The following is a 17501-nucleotide window of genomic DNA, read 5'->3' as shown; positions in this document are numbered from 1 at the left end:
TGACACGTGTGATCGGGTGACCCTCCCAACGCCTATATCACTGCTGTTTATCTGGACGGGACGGAGGCAGAGCAATGGCAAGGTCAGGGCCAGGGGTCCTCAAACTTTTTGAGCAGAGGGCCGGTCCACTGTCCCTCAGACCTTGTTGGGGGCCAGACTATATTTTTTTTGGGGGGGAATATGAACGAGGGATGATGAGCAGTGCGTGAAAGGGTTCCGAAGAGGCTCTGCTTTAAATGGTGGCCACTTGAGAGGGGTGCTCAGCCAACCGTGGCTCCTGTGTTTTGCGAGCAGCTTGGGCTGGCAGCTGCGGTGGAGGGATGATGATGATAATGATAATATTAATAATAATAATAATAGCAACAACAACAATAATAATAATAATAATTTATTTATACCCCGCCCTCCCCAGCCAAAACCGGGGACAGGGTGGCTAACACCCGATATAAAAACAATTGATCGAAATACAACTTTAAAAACACGATTAAAATACAACATTAAAATATTAAAATGCAGCCTGACAAAAGTGAGTGGCGCACAAAAGGGCTCTGGGGAAGGGCTGGCACCAACAAAGCCCAGCCCCCTTCCTCCTCTAGGCAGGGTGGGGAGAAGCCAGGAGGAGGAAGGGAGGAGGAGGCGCTTCTGCCGTGTGAGGGAGAGGGAAAGAATGTGCGCACTGACAATCCACGGGGCAATTCCCAGACCATTCGCGGGCTGGATTTATAAGGCAATTGGGCCTGATCCAGCCCACGGACCTTAGTTTGCCGACCCATGGTCAGGGCCAGATCAGTCGTGGCAGTCCTATCCATGCAACCACGCCACCCTAACCTTGCCAGCCCCTTGGCTCAGCCCTGTCCAGGTAAGCAGCAACAACGCTGCTGCCAGGAGGGCAGCCCCACCTTGTGACACACACTGGCTGCTACTGATTGTTGTGGTATAATTCAAGTATGTTGTGTGATTAAAATGTATTGGGCATCCCTCCCCCTTTCCTGCAATGCCTACAAGAGACCAAGGACTGGGCTTAATACAGCAGGGCAGCTGTATTAAGGCTAGGTTGGGGCCTACTATGGCAACTTTCAGAGCATATAGCTGTTTTAGGCAATTGGAAGCTTCTGTACATATGGAGGTTGAGGGCAAGTCATATGCTGCTGTGTAAACCAGCTCTATGTCACTTCTGTTTGATACCTGGTATAACTCCCTTGATAAGGAAAGGGGTTTACAATCCACTTACATTATCACCATCCTGCAAAGGAGGCAACGCCAATAGCCACTTTAGACAGGGTCAACTGAAGCAGATAGATTGTGATTTTGCCCTTGAACATCCAGGGAGTACATGACTGGGCTGGGATTGGTCTGATCCATGCTGCACGATTACCAGTATAAAAATGGCTGCCAGGTATTATTACCTTATCTGTCTCCAGTGCGTAGGCCAAATCAGTATAAGGCTCGTGGAATCTGAAATATGCTCTTTTCCATTCATAGCTGAAGACTTGATATGTGCTTCCAAATAACATCCTCCGTAGTCCCTTGAAATGGTAATAATTAAACAGCAACAAAAATATGGTCTTTATTAAAAGAAAGCTAATATTCTTGGCTTCCTCTGAACGAAACAGGCATTTACCACAATGATCAGGGAACTGAACCACTTTCCGAATGAGGAACAGTTAAGGCGACTGTTCTTAAATGCCACCCCTTTCTCCATGGATGACATGAAAATCACTGTGGTTCTTGGCAGATCACTTGAAATTGTATTTGTACTACAAATCAGAGCACATACATAAATTCATATTCTGAAACCATCTTTACAGTTTCATTGTCAAAGCCAGTGGTGCAATATGAGAATCATAGCCTCCAGGCAGGGTCTTGTTAACTTTCTTGATAATCTGGCCCTGGTCAAAATGTCCTCAGTCTCCATCATCAGTGGCGAGGGAAAAAATATGAATCAAGTGCAGGGGCAAGTAGTAGAAATATACTTGCATGTCCTGCAAGCTTTTCACAAATCATCTCACTGCAGCTCATGAACCTCCAATGTATAGTTGAAGCATTGTTAATATTAATGTATTTGGGACATTTCAGTTTAAAGAAAGGACAACTATGGAGAGATATGAACTATAAACATACTATAATTTGAACTATAAGCATACTTTTATTTTTTTATATGACTTTTCTTTCTTTTTTCTTTTATGGTATAATGTATTGGTGTTTATGTTTTTAAATGCAAGTCACTTGGTAACCAACAACTGGTTACCAAGTTGTAACCAGTAAGTAAATAAATAAGTAAACAGAATAATAATAACACCCACACCCATTTTGCACAAAAGATGGCTGCACAAATGGTTCCCAATGTGCTTTGAGGAAAACATAATCAAGGAGAATGTTTAGTGCTTCTTAATAAAAATTTGCTTGGGACAGGTTTTCTACTACAGCTCACCTAAGCAGTTGTGAAGAAAGTGATGACTTCTGATAAAACCAGAACTCTAGGTCACCCGACTAATTTAACTGACAGCAGTTTTGGGGCAGATCAAAGTAAGTACTTCTTCACGCAAAACAAAATTAATTATTGGGATTTGCTGCCACAAGATGCAGCGATGGCAACCAGCTTGGATGGCTTTAAGAAAGAATTAGATAAATTTGTGGGAAGTTGTCTGTCAGGAAGTCTATCGATCAATGGCTATTCACAAATGGAGCCATTTTCAGAGGCAGCGTTTGACTGGCTCTCTGACACTGTTGTTTAGGGCTTGAATTTCTCCTCTAGCCCTGGATACAACACAGCGAGCCACCAGTAGAATTGGAACAAGGACGTTAAATATCACATCATATCTGTATTGCTTAATACCTAGTGCAGGATCTGTTGTGTACATTCAGGGGCCAGTAGCAGCCTTGAAAACCATTCCAAACAGCCAATCCCCACTATATCCCTTTTAAATTATTTCTGACAGCAGCCAACTGCAGCCTTGATTCCAACAGTGCTCCTGGATAAGATTTCTGTGTCTCTTTAATTCTGGCGAGATTAAGTTTCATCTCATACTTAATTGACAAGGTCCGCTTACCACTGCCATTTCCAGTGAGATGGGCCGCCCTCCGAGGTTCGATGAGACGATGAGAGCTTTGGGAATCGAATAAAGAATATTGGATGGGAAACGGCTTTGTTTTAGGGGGTTTGTCATTTGCGACGCTGCAGCTGCGTCCTCTTTGTCGTCCTCCGATTTGTGGTCTTGGCACTTCTAGATAAACAATATAAACAAACAGAAACCAAGCTGTATGGCATATCCCTAAATACGTTCGTGTCAGGCTCCACCTTTTCTGACTTTTTTTTTTATAGCAAACATTCTCCTAAAATGAAGGAACTGCACAAAACCCCGTCCCATAACATGGTTTGTATCTGCAAGGAGACGAAAGGTTTCAATATTGTTTCAAACCAGCGTGTCAAGAATATAATTCTCTTTTCGGTGCACAGAAGTTTATACATCATTTAAAAACAGTGCAAGGTGTTTAAAGGCAACAAGTGCCAGTAGGTTTGCAGAGACTACAGCTTACAAAGTTAGCCATTTGATACCTGTTGTGTTAGTAAGCATATTTCCTTATACGTGAATTCCACTGAAACCAGTGGGACTTACTTCCAGGTAAATGCAGGGAGGTGTCCTGGACTGAGATGTTGATGTTACTTCAGAGTCACCCTCGATGCAATGTTTCTTTTCAAAGCATTGCTTTTGTCGTCCGTGGTGCATGACACAGCCCAAAACAATTCAAACTACCAGCAAGAAAGGATTGTTTTCTTTCGGCAAAAAAATCAAGCAAATATTTTTCGTACTTACTAGTTGACTCTTCTTAACTTCTTCCTGCAATATTTCTATGTAACTCAACTTGGAATCTACCCATCTTTTGACCTGCTGCAGTGCTGTTCTGTTTTCCATAGCTTCCAATAGACCGAAAGTAGTCACAGGCAAAATTACCTAGTGATAGTGACACTTGGAAAGGAGAACTGCCTTGGCTCAGTTTCCTGGATTACCAAAGAACAGGAGCTCTCCTTCTGGTTTAGAAATTAAATGGCTCTTGTCCAAATTGCAGCACTAGGAAAGGTTTTGGAAATAAAGGCATGAACCCTGCCTTGGTAAAAGAAATATTGAAGTGAATAGTTGTTCTATTTTTATTCTCCCTATCATTGTCCCACTAGGGTGGGACAAAACTGTCAGTGTCAGATTCTCTCAATTTCTCATTTTTCAGATTGCATTTTTTTAAATAAAAAAAGCTGATTTAGTGCAAATTTCTTCTAACGTTTGTATGCAGTTTTGCTGTGCATATATATCTGCAAATCAATTTAACCGAATATAATGCATTTTTATGCATACTCTATCTTAGTGCAAGCATTTTTGTACACATTACTTGGCTGGAGAACTGCATTGTAAAATTCAGAAAAGTGTGAATGTTGAAGGATTGCATTATATAAGGTTCGCCTCCCATATAAGGTTCACCTCTAAATGTGAACTTAGTGGAATTCCGTTCCCCCCCCCCCCCCGAGTAGACGGGTGCTGTTTTTCATGCAAAGAACTTACATGAATGAGTTTCTTGAAATTTTTGGAGATGGTTGGAGAGTTATACGAAATGAGCTGCTTGTTCATTTTGGGTTTACTTAAAGGAACATCAATTTACATTTTGCCTTTTTAATATATTTGTCAAGATCTACTCTAATTCCAGGAATATATGCTGAGAGTGGCATGCAAGGGACTGACATCCATATGTGATGGATATGTGAGATGACGGGATTCCTCTGGAAATACATTGTTTCATAGTAGTATGAATTCAATGGGACTTACATATATTGGATTGCAAGGTTAATGAATGATTGCCATTTAATTGTTAACAACTGGGATTTGGGTAAAAATGTGTAAGGACAATATGGGGTGGCAACAGATGGCCTGGAAAGTTAAATGTGCTAATCGTTACAAACATTGGAAGAAAACTAGAAAAAAATATACATTTCTTAGTTAATTTTAATTTGTGTCATTTGTCCACTAAAACCATTTTTGCATTTCACTCCATAAATCTATTCCTTTCTACCACAGGTTTATTCTTCATTTAATGCATTCTTTTATTTCAAAATTCAGTTGCATTCCCTGGTTTCAGCTGCCATAGCAAACCTAACTTTGTGTTGCATTATTGCTATTTAATTTTGTTATATGAAACTCCAGGAAGCAGATAGTAATTCTACCTGTTTGAAGCTTATATGGCATATATAGATGATTCAAAATGTAGAGGAGTTGCTGGTGAGCTGTGTGGCCAACTATTTTGCCACACTTTCTGAAATATACATCCATTCTATCAACATTTGTTCCATTTACGTAGATGCTTACTAGTTTGATATATTTAAATGAATAGAATTTCAAAACACACTGTTGCTCATCTCAGGTAGCAGCAATCCACGCAGGGAAATGGATTACTTGAAAAGCAACCACCTCTCAATGATAAAAGAAGAGGGAAATGTTTAAATAGATTGCTTGTGTGCTGTCTATGGTGTAAACCAGTTTGAGCATAGAGGGAAGCAGAGTACAAATACAGACATCCCAAAAAACAGACACAGAGAGGTTTGCCAACATTCTAATGGTCTCTGCTCCTGTGCAGTTAACAGCTGCTTGATCAGATTATATTTATCTCATTGCTGTTGCTGTGATTATTGCAGATCAAGCTGCCATTAAAGGCACAGGCTCTGGCTGCTTTTGGTCAGCTGGGCATCTTACATGAAGTGTACAGTAGGAATTCTGAGCCTTCTCTCCATTTGGAAAGCAGTTCCCCATGACATTGCTGAAGAAGGCTAAAAACCTGGGAGAACCATATGAAGTGACTTCTGATGTAGCATGAGCAGTTGCTGCCAGGAAAATAATACATACATGGAGAAACACAAGGACATGCTAATACACTGAGCATAATTTGCCTGTTCCTAAAGGGGTTATTGCAAGTCCTATGAATGGCTCAAATGGCTGGGTATGTTTTGCCTAGGGAAGATACGGTCAAAGGGAGACATGATGGCTGTCTTCAAGTATCTGAAGGACAGCCATGCAGAAAAGAGACCGGACTCGTTCCTTGATGCTTCAGAGGGCACGAAGGGCAGAAATAACAGGGAAGTTCATCATCCAGAAAATTTTCCTATACAGTAAATAAATTCCATTGGACTTCCTTGGTGGACCTCTCTCTGGCAGCATATTGAAGCGGGGGATGGATGGTACTGTAGTTGCAGCCTGCTTTGCAGATCCCACACTGAGCAAGGAGTTGCACTAGGTGACCTCATAACTCCCATTCTACTCAGTGATTCTCATATCACAGGCACTGCAGGGAGGACTGCCATCTTGTTCGCAAAATGTAAGGCATTGAGGCATTTCCTGATGGGAGCTAAGTGGTGCGGAAAGGGTCGCTTGTAAAATAATAATAATAATAATAATAATAATAATAATAATAATTTATTATTTACACCCCACCCATCTGGCTGGGTTTTCCAGCCACTCTGGGCGGCTTCCAACAGAATATTAAAATACAATAGTCTATTAAACATTAAAATCTTCCCTAAACAGGGCTGCCTTCAGATGTCTTCTAAAAGTCTGGTAGTTGTTTTTCTCTTTGACATCTGATGGGAGGGCATTCCACAAGGCGGGCACCACTGCCGAGAAGGCCCTCTGCCTGGTTCCCTGTAAATTCACTTCTCACAATGAGGGCACCGCCAGAAGGCCCTCGGCGCTGGACCTCAGTGTCCGGGCAGAATGATGGGTGTGGAAACGCTCCTTCAGGTATACTGGACCGAGGCCATTTAAATTAGTGTGTGCCAGCCATAGGAGCCAACTCCTAGGGGCTGAGGTCCCTTTGCCCCCCATAAAATATTTGACGGGGCCACCCCTCCACCGCCAAGTGGATGGACATTGCCAGTCAAATTATGTGTGTGCACCGTGTCTTGTGGTCATGTGGAGTGGGGCTTACCTGCCCCCTCCCCCAAATACTTTATTCAGGTTGGCACCCCTGGTGCCAGCAGGGGAGCACTTTGCCCTAAATCTGCCTCTGGTGTCAGCCTATGCCAAAGACACGTGACCAAAGTGTCTGGGTGTGCGTGCGTGCAAAATGGCAAGCCTAAATGGGAAAATCAAAGGACAAGGGAGGACTGCAAAGACTGCATAAAGGGCATGCAAAAGTTATATAGAAACAAATACATTGATGTTATGTTTTAATATAGGTTTGACATGTTTTTATCTCCGCTGCTGGGGCAGTATGTCTCTGAATACCAGTTGCGGCAGAGTGCTGTTGCACTCATGTCTTGTTTGCAGGCTTCCTGTAGGCATTGGGTTAAAAGCACTGTGGGAACAGGATGCTGGAGTGAAGGAAACACTGGCCTGGTCCAGCAGGGCTCTTCTTGTGTTTGAAAATTGATAAATAAAAACTTGATTTTGATAGATATAGATAGATAGATCGATAGATAGATAGATAGATAGATAGATAGATGATAGATAGATGATAGATAGATAGATAGATAGATAGATAGATAGATAGATAGATAGATATAGATAGATAGATAGAACCTAGGAACTTAAGAAACTGCCTTATACTGAGACAACCTATCAGTCCACTTAGCTACATATTGCTAACACTGACTGGCAGTGGCTCTCCAGGATTTCAGACAGGGGTCCCATCTCCCCCAGACCTACCTAGAGATGCCAGGGATTGAATTTGGCACTTTCTGCATGCACAGCAGCGCTTCTGCAGTATACTGTCGGTATTCTATGTCACAGGGAATCCAATCATGAACGTTTCTCTAAAATTCGTTTGGAAGTACAGTGGTACCTCGGGTTACAGATGCTTCAGGTTACATACGCTTCAGGTTACAGACTCTGCTAATCCAGAAATAGTGCTTCAGGTTAAGAACTTTGCTTCAGGATGAGAACAGAAATTGTGCTCCGGCGGCGCGACGGCAGCAGGAGGCCCCATTAGCTAAAGTGGCGCTTCAGGTTAAGAACAATTTCAGGTTAAGTCGGACCTTAACCCGAGGTACCACTGTAGTTAAGCTGAGTTAAACCTGTATATGCCTTCTCTACAGTTTGCTGGATTCGTTTTAGACGTGTCATCACCTGCATTTCTTTCAAACAGCAGCAATCTTTTTAAAAGCAGTTGCTGCTGGCAAGATCACAACACTGGGAAATAAGATGGGAGGAAGTTACCTGATGGGTGGCGCGGCTGATTTCCAATCTGAAAAATAAAAAACAAACAAGATTTGCTAAAAGTGCAAATCTAGCAAAGAGTCTACCAGCCCCCCCCAAACAAACCCTAGTGTGTGCCACCAACCCTTCTGTCACACAAGCATATCCTAGGCATTCCATTTCTATGTATGTTTACTCAAAAGTAGGGATGGGGGAGAAATTAGACACGGTTCACATTTAAAGTCAAATCTATTAAATTAGAAGCAATATGAGAACCGCACCACAGTCATCCTCTGAAATTCTCACTTTTTTGAATTTTGCAATCTCTTACACATGTTTACAAAAATGCATACATTAAGGGAATTAGGGAGTGGGTGGCGTTGTGGTCTAAACGACTGAGCCTCTTGGGCTTGCTGATTGGAAGGTCAGCGGTTCGAATCCCCACAACGGGGTGAGCTCCCGTTGCTCTGTCCCCGCTTCTGCTAACCTAGCAGTTCAAAAGCACACCAGTGCAAGTAGATAAATAGGTACTGCTGCGGCGGGAAGGTAAACGGCATTTTCGTGCACTCTGGACAAACGCCGGCTCCCTTGGCCTGAAAAACAAGATGAGCGCCATACCCCATAGTCGCCTTTGACTGGACTTAGCCATCCAGGGGTCCTTTACCTTTACATTAGTGGAATTAATAGATGCATAAAAATGAATATTAGTGAAAGTAGCATACAAAAATGTAGCATGTTGGGGCAATCGCTTGCCAAAATGTGTACATTAGACAAAGCTTCAAGCAAATATATGTTTATCAGGAAAAATGTCTGATAACAGGCTGATCCATTTTCATGGGGATTTTTTTTTTTTTTTAAAGGAAAAATCTAGAAATCGCTGCAGAAATGTGGAGAACTGAATTCAAAATAGGGAAAATGGGAAATCAAGGGAACGAAGATGGACAGAGCCTTCCATCCCTACTCAAAAGTAAGCCCCACCAAATTCCACGGAATGTGATTTCATAGGATTGCAACCTTAAAAATGACCTACCAAGAGGTACATGCAAGAATTAAGTAGGAATTTTAAAAAAACTTACCCATGACAACTAAAGATCTTTCTCCACTTGTCTAGATCAGATATTTTGCTGGATATCTCTTCTAGCTCCATGTTTTCCAAGCTATGTAGATCACTGGATGCCTTCTTGTCCATCTGTTCACGGCACAGAACGATGCGATAGCTTTATAAACCAGCTCTCCAGCACATCAGAGCAGCTCATCCTTCTTCCACACAAGTGCTGATATGAACTGTCCTGATCTTGGGGTTTAAATGGCAGGAAGGAAGCTCCCTCCCTTTTCTATCTCCACTCTGCACTTAATTGTAAACTCAATACTGTCTCTTAGCAATTAAACTTTCATTAGAGTTGGACAGGGCCTCTGTGTTTTTCTGTCCATTGTATATACAGCATGAATGTTTAATTTAAGACACAGATTTATATAAAAACAGGCTGCAATTACATATCTATTTCAGGGAAATCAGAATTATTTAATAATTGAAGGCATGGGCCTTGATGCAGCGCAGGAAGACTGACAGGTTGCTTTCAAGTCACCGGACAGAATGGTGATGCATTTTAAGGCTGATGCTTGATTCCGCTGAAGTTGATAGCAGGATGCCTAGTGGAACAGAATGAGAATGAGATCTTGTTCTTAAATGAAATGGCCAAAGGACAAATACTTTTCATGAAGATCTCCTTTCTGTAAACTCTCATATAACTTTGTAAAGGTAAGGCCGTGTTACGCTCAGTAAGCGAGACACTTACACTGAAGAAAGGCACTTGATCTTTGATGGACACCAGTTTATTGGCAGCTAGTGCTGCTTGTTGATAGCAGTGGGCGACTATGTCTTCTACATGGTATACACACTAAACTGTGGTCAGCACAGCAGTTTCCGTTTCAGGAATTAGCTTATTCTTTCTCATTTATTCTTTAGCTCAGCTTCGGTGTGTTAAGACTGGCTCTGTCTGTGTGGATTGCTGAACAATGCAGGATTCCACCTGCAGTTTCAGCACGCTTAGCATCACAGTTCTCTTTATTGGGGATGGGTGGGAACATGCATGCTTGAATATGGCACATTTGAAAGGACAAATGGTCCCTCCAGGTATCAGGAATGAGCCAGCTCCCAGTGAAGGTTTGCAGCCAACTGAAGAAAGCAGCCAGGAGCAGAGAGGGTTAACTGGCATGCAGGATGAACATCAGCTAGTGCCAACTCCCCCGTTCCTTGGAATGCTTCAGGAGAAGTTATTAATATGTCCTTAGAGACATCCTGCAGCCACTTCTTCACACAATGCATATTTAACCTATATAGAGTTTGCTGCTGCAAGATGTAGTGACAGCCACCAATTTGGATGGTTTTAAATGAGGATTAGACAAATTCATGGGAGATAATGAATTTGTTTTTGTATTTGTATAATGAAATGTTTTTAGAATTTTGGATTATTTGATTGTTGTTAGCCGCCCTGAGCCCGGCTTCGGCTGGGGAGGGCGGGATATAAATAAAATTTTTTATTATTATTATTATTATTATTATTATTATTAGTGAGGAGAATGATGTGCTCAGGTCCTGGTTTTGGGCTTCCTCACAGGCTTCTGGTTGGCTTATTTTGCTGCTGTTCGCAATTGTATCCGATTATGTCATGATCTGTGATGTATGTACTCAGGTATAAAAACCTCTGGGCATCAACGCCCGGGGCCCAGTCTTTTGGAAAGGATTCCACTGGGTCAATTATTGCTCAGCAATAAACCTCACTTTCTTTTTCTCCACTGCTGCGTCTGTCAATTCTTGGACTCTATTTGAGTTGGTCACTGGTACCTTAAAAATCCTTGCAACACTGTGAGAACAGCACACTGGACTAGATGGGTCATTGGCCTAACTGAACAGGCCTCTTCTTATATTCTTATGTCACCAGCAAAAGAGAACCAGGGAGGGAAAGCCTTCCTGCTGACTGATTCTTCCCTGAACTTGCTCCCATCCTTGCATTTGGCCTCATAAGCAGCACCAAGCAACTTCAAAACAAACTAAAGTGCTTTTATTTATTAATTGGCCTTTAATTGCCCTTGAAAGAATAGCTCACAGCATTCTCTGCAGGAACAGCACATTTAAGAACAGTTGCTGCAGTGAGCAATGACATAAACTGTTAACTGCTGCGGACTATAATGAGATTTCGTGGGAACTGGAGTGATAAAAGAACACTTCTGGGACTTGGGAGTCGAGCGCCACATGCAAAAGAGAGGGGTTTGGACTGTGAAAGAGAGCAGGCCGATATTTGAGCAAACTGTGAAAGGAGCCCAAAATAACTTTCTTTGAATTAATTTTAAAGTGGGAATTTGTCATTCACCGAGGTTCTCTGGAAAGCTCTTTCATGAAATATGGAGCAGTTTTGTGTGACATACGGTAACTTCATTTTTTCCTTATAACTTTACATCGGTGAAGCAGAGATGAGTATTTAATATCCCAACTACGTATAGAGTGACCAGATGCAAAGAAGGATAGGTCTCATTTTACTCATCTAGTTGGTCACTGTGAGAACAGTATGCTGGACTAGATGGCCCGCTGGCCTGATGCACCAAGCTATTTTTATGTTCTTGTGTTACATAATTATGAATGTCAGAATAAAGCTATCCTTTCTTCTTTTTCTCACCCTAGGTGAACATGGAACACTGAGCTGAATTTTATTTATATCTATAATAATTCAATTTAGAGATCTTAATTTGAACTGTGCATCTGAAAAGTTTGACTACTTTCAGCTCTGTTTAGGAGCCAATATATCACAGAAGGCTGACTTACCCACTGGCTTTCATTTAAGTATTTAAATGGAAGAGCCAGCGTGGTGTAGTGGTTAAGAACGGTGGACTCTTTAACTGTGACTTTAAAAATGAATGGGAACCCTTTACAAAGTATTTGAAGACGCAACAAAGCGAACTGGACTCCTTGGCTGGCTTTGAATAAACATTCACAAACTTTTTATTGATAATAATCAGCTAAATAGTTTGAGGATCTATACAACTGTGTAACATGCAGAAAACAGCATTTTTAGAGAAATCAAAGACTGGAACTGAGGGAAGTCGGGGGGTGGGTGGGTTTTGTGGGGGGAGGGAGGGGGAGGGAGGAAAAATGGGGGGGAAGTAAGAATGATATGTTTCTGGATAATATGTTTTGTTTTAATTTTGAATTAAAAAAAGTTGTTGTTTTTTTTAAAAAAAAAAGAACGGTGGTCTCGTAATCTGGTGAACTTAGCCTCACTCACCTCATAGAGTGTTTGTTGTGGGAGAGGAAGGGAAAGGAGATTGTTAGCTGCTTTGAGACTCCGTAAGGGGAGTGAAAGGCGGGATATCAAGTCCAAACTCCTCCTCCTCCTCCTCCTTCTTCACCTGACAAATACTGCTCCTTTTACTTTCATTATGAAGAGACGTATTGGCTGTGTTCCCACATTTTGGTAAACTGTGGCCTGGATTCAGCCAGCCCGGTGAACTAGCAGAAGCCAGAGCAAGGGTTCCCTCTTCCACAGCAGGACTCTCCCCCCCTCTCCTCTCTCTGTGAGCCCCCTGTGCCTCCCCCAAATCTGCTCTGGAGGGTGAGCAGAATCCCTGGAACACAGGGGGAAGAGAGGGGAGATTGTTCTGCCTGGAAAGCAGAAATGCTTGTGCTGACAGAATGATCAGAAGCGTGCAACATTGAATTCCTCTGCTTGGTTAATGGACTGATCTCAGGTCAGGCCTTCGCAGCTTTCCAGATGGCTTCAGCACTTTGCTAATGCAACATCACTCCTTTAGCCACACTTGGGGCAGAGCTACAGCCAGAAGAGCACAGTGGGAGCTTTCCATGGTCCTGATAAAGTATGCCATGAACCTGGACATATCTTGGCTATGTCAAGATAATTTCTTCTGAACTTGACTTTACTTTAGCGGAAGAGACTGTTGCCTGATGTGATGTTGCCTGATGTGAGCCAGTGTGGTGTAGTGGTTAAGAGTGGTAGACTTGTAATCTGGGGAACCGGGTTCGCGTCTCCGCTCCTCCACATGCAGCTGCTGGGTGACCTTGGGCTAGTCACACTTCTTTGAAGTCTCTCAGCCCCACTCACCTCACAGAGTGTTTGTTGTGGGGGAGGAAGGGAAAGGAGAATGTTAGCTGCTTTGAGACTCCTTCGGGTAGTGATAAAGTGGGAAATCCAAATCCAATCCATACCTAAATAACTTTGCTATCACTTCCCCTGCCAACTCTAAGCCCCAGCAGAATAATATATTCAGTCAGAAGATAGTTATTGTTGGTGGAGTAACCAGAGATTCTTTGTCAGATGTTCTTAATTGGGTATCAAATCACTCTGGATGTGGAAAAGAATGCAGTGGTATGTGTTTAATAATTATGGAGGAGTTTCCCAAACTAAAATGTGGTTTGAAGACAGATCTATATTGATTCACAAAAGGGGATTCTGATAGCTCAGTGTTCTTGGTTCCCACCCACCGTGTCTTCAGCACAGAGTTTAGAGCATAAATTATGTCTCTGTGTAAAACAGAAGTTTGGAAAGGTCAGTTCTTGGTGTGAACAGAAGGTCCTTGTAATTTTTACTTTGGTGGACTACAACTCCCATCACATCCCATGTCTTGAACCCAAGGCTCAGGGAATAAATTTCTGTTAAGCAGAGACTGGGAAGGTTAATCTTCTTTGCGCTAGTACCCCCCTGACTTCTGCCATTGTCTTATGTGACAGATATTTGATCTTGTACGTTGATGTCAATGTTATGTATTCCTATGAACTCTTAAATGCCTTTTCTTTGTTCTGAACAAACAAGAATGTCTTGTGGCACCTTAAAAAGTAACAAATTGTCTAATGACATACGTGCTGGTGAGAGGGGTGGCCCTGTAGACAATGAGGTCAGAAGGAAATTAAATGCGTACATTACTGACTGGCAATTATATCATTAACACCAGTTGTTTGAAAGAACACGTCACAACAAGCGCAGGTTGCAAGGTCCTTTGTTCTTCCTTTCTAGGTGCTGCACTGTGGTTAATGCTTAATGTTCTGTGCTTAATGACATCACCAGGACCAGCTCCTAGGCCTCAGATTTGGGCCCTAAAATCTCAGGGTCTGGGAGGCGCCTGACTGGCAACCCTAGTCAGAAGGAATGCTCAGTTAAGACCAGGCATAGTCTAAGTACCATGTAATCTTTGTGTAAGAAAATCAGGATGAACGCTGAATAAAAACATCATCTGGAGGGGCCCAGAAACCCTCTAAACAAAGAAATTAACTTCTTGGGGACAGCTAAGTTCCTCTGCTCCCTATTTCCTGTGAAGCCTGTTATGCTCCTTCAGGAGTGCAAAGTGGTGATTTTTTTTGAGACTGGTACATAATATGCCCACTGTTTTGTTATGGTACATAGGCTTAAGTTTCTCAGATAGCCCAATGAACCAAAAACCCAGTACTGATGAACATAAACTCTTATTTAATCATCAAAACTGCAATGTATAATGATGATGATGATGATGATGATGATAATAATAATAATAATAATAATAATAATATCATAATCACAGGGGGAAGGTGTATTTTAAGCTATCAATAATAAATTCTATGTCAGGCCTCATTTGCACTATACATTTAAAGCAGTATCTTACCACTTTAAACAGTCATGGCTTCCCCCAAAGAATCCTGGGAAATGTAGTTAGGAGTGCTGAGAGTTGTTAGGAGACCTCAATTCCCTTCACAGAACTTTGATTCTCAGATTTCCCTGGTCTGAATGTACTGTAAGGATTACATTCCTCCACACCCTTTCTCATGAATTAGCTTGTCCTATGTCCCTCTGGAGCGGTTTCCATACAACAGCTATGCAAACTTCCTGTATTGCTAGACTTGCTCTCCTTTTTTATCCCTTTTGTTTTGCTCCTTTTTCTTACCATTTGATGTCATAGAAGGCCCTCAGAATCTCCTGTCTCTGAGCAATTTTCTGTCAGAAGTTGGATTTGTAGCTTCATGGCAGGCCAGAACCAAGGGTGCCTACTAGATGAGTCTCTGCTAGAAAGTTAGCTAGAAAGTCATGTGTGGAATTAGTGCCTTCCCCTCGGTTTCTGTGGAAATGTCAACACTTTCCCTGTCGAGCTCACAGCAAGCTATGCAGTAATAAGTAAACAATTGTTTCAAATAGGTACTATCATTTTACATTTATGCAGCATCTTCCGCCTGAACAAGTTTCAATGGGACTGCTGTTTCAAACTTCACCTCAGATTTTTGTGGTGGAATAATCTTTTGCAGAATACAACTTGCATCTGCTGAAGCGGTCAGGGCTGGCTCCTGTTTTGAGTGCCCAAGAGTGCTTTATTCCTGCTTCGGCTGGTGCACTTGACAGGGATAGCTTGGCCACTGTGGTTCAGGCCTCAGTAACTTTAGACTGGACTATTGCAATGCACTCTATAGGGAACTATAGTGTGCATTGCAATAGTCCAGTCTAAAGTTACAGAGGGAACTAAGGGACATGGGTGGCGCTGTGGTCTAAACCACAGAGCCTAGGGCTTGCCAACCAGAAGGTCGGCAGTTCAAATCCCCGCAACAGGGTGAGCTCCTATTTTTCAGTCCCAGCTCCTGCCCACCTAGCAGTTCGAAAACATGTCAAGTGCAAATAGATAAATAGGTACCGCTCTGGCAGGAAGGTAAACGGCATTTCCATGTGCTGCTCTGGTTCGCAAGAAGCGGCTTAGTCATGCTGGCCACATGACCTGGAAGCTGTTTGCCGACAAACGCCGGCTCCCTCAGCCTATAGAGTGAGATGAGTACCGCAACCTCACAGTCGTCCACCACTGGACCTAACGGTCAGGGGTCCCTTTACCTTTACCTATAGGGAACTACCCCTGAAGTTGGCTCATCCCACTCCGCAGCCTGAGGCAAAACAGTAAGGTACTGCCCTGTGTGCACACTGGCCACCCCCAATGAAGCCTCACTTACCAGGGATGTGGGGCTATGGCTTCCAGGTTTCGGCAAGATCTCACAGGAGCCCCATGAGATCTCACGGAGGTGTCCAGAGGCTCCGCAAAATCTCGTGGTGGTCTTGCGACATTTTGCAGGGCTCTCATAAGGTCTCGCCAGAACCCGGAAGCTGCCACAATAACTTCTCCTCACTACCTCTGGTGCTACTGGCAGGGGAGGGGGAGAAATGATGCCCACAGAGGCACCCCTTGAATTCTGCAGTTAGTGGGAAGGCAGTTCTCACAACTGCCTCACTGGGGCAAGACCTACTGGGAAGAGTTGCTCTGATCAGTAGGCCTGAGCCGTTTGGTTTCTTTGAACTATCTGTTAACTTCACCAACACTTGTTGAGTTATTGCCGACTTGCTCCTGACTCCTGTCTTGACGTGTCCGAAAAAAATGATGCTATGATATGGGAATATGTGGCTGTGCATATATTTTGCTACCTATACACATACTGGGAGCAGTGCCAATTGCAGGTGAAATAAAAAAATTAAGGTTTTATATATATAATAAATGTTAATAAATGTACCAACCAAGCATGTACATATATATGTGGACCACATGTCTGGAGCAGCACAGAAAGGGCACCCTGAAACCATTTTGACTCCCAAACTGACCAAATGTTTTCTCTGCAAGGAGGGAGGGGGTGAGGGAACCTTCCCATTGTCTCAGGATTTGGGTAATCACCATCTCAAAGGAATGGCCAGACTACCAGGAAAGGCAATCAGATAAGGCATTATCAGATAACCCGGCAGACAGAAAAAACAACATTCAAATTTCTGTTGTAGACCACCTTTTCTGTGATGTAGGTATGATGTTTGTGGGGGGTGGTCTTGGGTTACACCCCTTCTGTGATGAATGTATGGAGGGGGTGGTCTTGAGCTCCAGGGCGGGGAATTTAAAATGTCTATATAAGGGCAGGCACACCTTGGTTCTGGGTCCTCCTCCCCTCTCCTGTGTGTGAGGGGAGCACCCTGTTGCAACAGTTCAATAAAGATCAGGCTAACTAGCTGCTTTGCTTCTCAATATTCTCTGGTTGGCCTCTGTTATTTTCTCCAACCGATGGAGAACCCTCAAAGGACTCTATAAGGGCTCTTGTGTCCCCCATAAGGGAATAAGGGCAGATTTTGTTTATTACACAGGAAATAGAAGAAACAGAAGAGACGAAGTATCTGGCTAGACACTGCGAGAAGAGAATGCTAGACTAGAAGTACCATTAGCTTGATCCAGCAGACTATTATGTTTACATTCTCATGATGTTATGGGCAGAATGTTTTGTTACTCAGAAATACCAAATGTAGCGATAAAGTACTGAATAAACCAGTCATTCTCACCCTTTTG

At 42.8% G+C, this 17501-nt stretch overlaps 1 protein-coding gene and 1 long non-coding RNA gene across 2 annotated transcripts in view; one reads left to right on the top strand and one right to left on the bottom strand.

Moving 5' to 3' along the window:
- MINDY4B (MINDY family member 4B) overlaps positions 1-9511 on the bottom strand; it is a 29337-nt gene extending 19826 nt beyond the window's left edge. Inside the window, exons 1-4 of the mRNA XM_081008151.1 lie at positions 9248-9511; positions 8193-8220; positions 3051-3224; positions 1407-1526 (exon numbers count right to left, since the gene is read on the bottom strand). Of these exons, the coding sequence (XP_080864277.1) occupies positions 1407-1526; positions 3051-3224; positions 8193-8220; positions 9248-9360 (435 nt within the window). The 5' untranslated portion in view covers positions 9361-9511. The remainder of the gene's footprint in view (positions 1-1406; positions 1527-3050; positions 3225-8192; positions 8221-9247) is intronic.
- LOC308478573 lies at positions 2459-9384 on the top strand. Its single transcript, XR_013987167.1, has 3 exons — positions 2459-2526; positions 9032-9138; positions 9283-9384. It is a non-coding gene; the product is annotated as an uncharacterized lncRNA (long non-coding RNA).
- Positions 9512-17501: the final 7990 nt, after the last annotated feature.

This window comes from Podarcis pityusensis, assembly GCF_964106645.2.
Source record: "Podarcis pityusensis genome assembly, chromosome: 5".
NCBI classification, from domain to species: domain Eukaryota; kingdom Metazoa; phylum Chordata; class Lepidosauria; order Squamata; family Lacertidae; genus Podarcis; species Podarcis pityusensis.
This window is presented reverse-complemented; position numbering and strand designations above follow the sequence as displayed.